Source organism: Bombus bifarius, unplaced genomic scaffold, assembly GCF_011952205.1.
Source record: "Bombus bifarius isolate JDL3187 unplaced genomic scaffold, Bbif_JDL3187 scf7180000009111, whole genome shotgun sequence".
Classification (NCBI taxonomy): domain Eukaryota; kingdom Metazoa; phylum Arthropoda; class Insecta; order Hymenoptera; family Apidae; genus Bombus; species Bombus bifarius.
This window is the reverse complement of record NW_022884904.1, coordinates 647,938-652,154: the sequence shown is the minus strand read 5'-3', so window position 1 is coordinate 652,154 and position 4,217 is coordinate 647,938. Positions and strand designations below refer to the sequence as shown.

At 42.2% G+C, this 4,217-nt stretch overlaps 1 protein-coding gene across 1 annotated transcript; it reads right to left on the bottom strand.

Moving 5' to 3' along the window:
* Window positions 1-803: 803 nt before the first annotated feature.
* Window positions 804-4,001, bottom strand: LOC117213493. Its single transcript, XM_033458871.1, has 3 exons — window positions 3,745-4,001; window positions 2,577-2,794; window positions 804-955 (listed from the first exon to the last, which is right to left on the bottom strand). Exons 1-3 carry the CDS (start codon window positions 3,795-3,797, stop codon window positions 807-809), a joined length of 420 nt encoding a protein of 139 aa, XP_033314762.1. The 5' UTR covers window positions 3,798-4,001; the 3' UTR covers window positions 804-806.
* Between the last annotated feature and the right edge of the window lie 216 nt (window positions 4,002-4,217).

Here is a 4,217-nt window from a genome sequence, read left to right as displayed (position 1 = left end):
TAACGCGAATCGAACGTTATAATTTTTTTTAATTTTAGTACTTTTAATAAGTATTGCACGAGTATAGCTCAAAACGAAAGATCGATGACGGATGATTTTTAAACAGTTTCGTCTGTGATAATATTCAGAGCTACTTTTAACGATTAGTCGATGCGATTCGAGCGATTAAACATTGCTTCCAATTGCGATTATCGATGCCTTAACATTGAATGAACGTAATCGACCATACTTCCCGAATTTTGGCATTTTCTATTCTTAGTTTTTTGTAGTTTTGCTCTTTAAACCGGTTAATTTCGGCGATTAGTCTTCGCGTTATCTAATAACAGCGAGAAAATCGGCCGGAAATTAGGCACGCAACCGAAAACGGCACACCGAACACGCCGATCGATAGCAACACGCCTCTGGCGGATCTTTTCTTCCCGAAACTTTATTCTCGTGGTTGCCGAGGTCGATGGAAGAATTGCTCGTTGAATTAAATTGCTGCGGTGTTGTTCGGCTGCACTGTCTACCGACCTGACTTCCGATAAAATCGAGCAGGCTTCAAATTGGTTAGAGCCACCCCTAACCCCTAACGGAGTCGGTACACCGGCGTTATTTTCTTCGCGAGAAACGAAATAGGGAAAAAGCGGAATTTTTATATGTTTGGTACGTAGTTCACGCAGGTTATCGCGATGGTCGTTAAAGTTGTTACGAATCGTATTTAATATACACCGAATTTACTTTGAATCCTTCCGAAGGCACAATAAAACGATACAACGTCGTTACGTAGAACATTATGGGTACATTAAAATCGCTTACCGTAATCGCTATACAATTAGAATCATTCTAAAGGCGAGGCTTCTATCGTCGAAGGGAAACAGGAGCGTATCTTGAAAATACCACGCTGGCGTTAGTGGATCGATCGTCGAAGGATCAGTGTCACGGAAAGGACGAGAATTTTGTCCCACTACAGCACCTACAATTAAAAAAAGTTTCGATGTAACAACTGTTAAATATAATATTTAGATATATAACTTATGAGAAAAAACATAAAGCGAGAAGCGACTCATCGTGAAAGTTGAACCGTCGCTATACATCAACCTAAATGCGCGTCTCTTCAACATTTCAACTTCATTTCGCGAGACAAGTCCCCGGCACGTGCCTCGGAGGCTTGGTTCGAGGCGAATAAAGCAAGAGACATTCCTCAAGACCTCCTACATACGTCGGTCAATGAAATTCCAGGGCGGCGCCTGGCTGGAAAGCCTGAATTTTTCATTAAATTAACAGCGCAACAGGTCGCGTATGGCGCGTGTCGAAGAGAATTGTTTAAATATTGCACGAAAGGAGCGGCCGCGATGTCTTTTTTTCTACCCTTTACCGGTCCCCTTCGACCCTCTTTCCCTGGCGACGAATTAACGCGCAACAGGTGAGTCCCTACACTGTCCGCGCATAACTCAGCGAGACGGATATTTCGAATTTTTCCATCCTTTCTCGTCATTTTGTCGCGTCCTGCGTTTGTCGAACGAACTAACAAACCAACACCTTTGCTCGGTGTTGCGTCAGAGGAAAATGGCGTCAAGTATCGTGAGAACGCGCACTGGCGGACAAAAGTTTCGGGTCACTCGGTTTAAGCCTGGATTATAGTTCGATGCTACGTGAAACGTCAATCGCTCGACTCCAAGTTGAGAAAGTTATCCCGTTGGAAACCGTAAATTTCTTTTTAATTTCTCTGGGTATTCAACGAGGAGCAGAAAGCAGCCGAGTATTTTTGTTATAACTTTTTAAAACACGCTTCGAGCTACGTAACTCACGCTCAACGAGAGAAACTACGAATGCAACCGTTTTAATCTGTCGCGTAGATAGCAACGAATCGCAGAAGGTTTATACGGCACTACGATATCGGCATGTTGCATTTGGGAATTAGAAACGCGCACTGTCCTTTCAGACATCGAGCAAGGAGATCGATAATCCGAGAGATCTGCAGGATCGCGAGCGGCAAAAAGAAACTAGGAGAAACGAAATATCGTCGACAAAGGAGATGAGCCTTCCGAATGAAACAGACTCGAAGAGATTGAAACGATAGCCGAACGAATTTTTTTCCTCGAATGTCAAAGGAATATCGATGAACCGTGAACGTAAGATAAGATGTCGCGGTACTTGTAATTAAAAAGGAATTAACGTCGGGACACGGGCTGGTATATAAGGGACGAAAACCACAAAGAACAGAAGGTCCGACTAAACGAGAGAAGACTTACGACAGCTTTGTGAATAATTAAACGTAGATCTGAGAATAGACAAGTAGAAGGCACAGACCGAAGAAGATTATAGGAAAGTCTATAAAGAAATTATAGAAAGAAATAACAGGGAATATTCCGAACGTAAGTCAGTCGGTATTTAATCAAAGCGACTGCTGTATAAAAAATTGCCAAGAAAACGTTTAGAGCCAAGCAGAGACGTAATTCAGCGATACGTACTTCTAAATTGAAGGTAAGCAGCGTCTTTTATGAAAAGCGTTCTCATTCTCAGGCATTTGCGTGCATAACGTCTATTCGGAGAAACGAGTATCTTTCTAGTTTGAAAATTAGTGGGAAAATTACCTGTGTGCAGGAAGCAGCACCGAGAATCGAGAAGTGGAGAGATCTCTGAACGACTAGCAACAAGTTGCGAAGGCAACGACGTACCAGCAGGTTTCTTCGTACGCGTAGACGCGTAAAATTTTTCATTCGCCAAGTGCTGTCGTTCTCTCCTCCTCTTTCTTTCTCTGTATTTCTCCTTCACTTTCGCGATTCTCCAAAAACGATCGAGACCGTTTCGTCTGGCAGCGTGGTGCAACAGGTAGACACTTAGTATCCTTCTACGAAGCGGAATTAATTTCCTCGACGCGATCCACGTTTATCAGAACGAAACGTGTGTAGCTATGGTACGAGCCATCTATTCTTTTCCTCGTGAGAATCTTTCTCGGCTGTTCGGTAATCCAGAGTTTAAAGAAATCGAAAATTACCGACTTTGATATTGCTCTCCGGAATTTTAATTCGAACGATCGAATAATTTTTCTCTCCGGATTAAAACGTCGAATAGAGTAATACGAGATTTCATTGGAAACGATCAAAATAATAAAGCAAGACGAACCAATTTCGCGGTGCATCGTTTCTACGACTTCTTTCCCTTAATTGAAATACTTTTCCTATCGTTGCTACACCGAACTACGAGAAAATTAATTCTACGAATATCCAAGAACTGCTCCCTTACGTTTTTCCCCCCTGTAGCAAGATCTTTTTTAAATTAAAAGAAAGGAAAAGCAAAAGCTTCGTAAATATTCTCCGCGTACCATTTACGGAACGGTAAACGATCTTCCGTCAGACGTGGGGAAATATCAGGCGCAATAATAAGCTCTAAAGGAAGAGTACGTTGATAAATTGCACCACACTGAACAAATGCGTTTACAGATGAGAACGAGTGACTTTATCGCGCGTACGAGGCCGATAACGATGAAAAAAGACAAAAAGAAGGCGTTGTAATCCCACAGTGGCACGTTTCTGCACAGGATTACCATCCATAGACAGGAATGACAATGTTCAATATGTCGGTAAGGCAATTTCCTATGAAAGCAACGTGCAACAGGTAGAGAACGTCGCCTTGCTCGCGAATCGTATCGCATTGGAACTTCTCGATCAAATAGATACAGCTGGCTTCGACGGAATTTTATTCGAGACCGACTTACAACGTCTCGCTTTCTAACGACGATTATTTCACTGTCATGTGCACCTGATTAGATCCACGAATTGGCTCCAGAAGAATGATGTTCGAAGAGTTCGCATCCGTCGTTGTACGATATCCAATAAATAGAACGATAAAAAGAATTTTAATTCGTCCGAACAAAGGATGAGAAGAGAAATAGCAACGCGGTAAAAAAAATTGGAGAGTAAAGAATATGGCGGTGAAAAAATATAAACGTAGGAAACAATTAGGGATAGTGATATCTATACGATCTCTAGGAATATTTTTCATCGAAGAATCGGATTATCTCGTTTCCTTCGACGAAAATTCGTTCTTGCTGATCGTTCAACGTCATTTCGTATCGTTGGAATCGTCTAATGACACGATATTGGCAAACTTGGTTTAAACGCGACGTAACTAACGCAGCGACCCAGTGTAACGCGAATCACAAAATTCGCCATTGAAAAATGACTATCCACGGCGCAGCAAGTGGAACGAGTCAACCAGTGGTCAGACCAGGA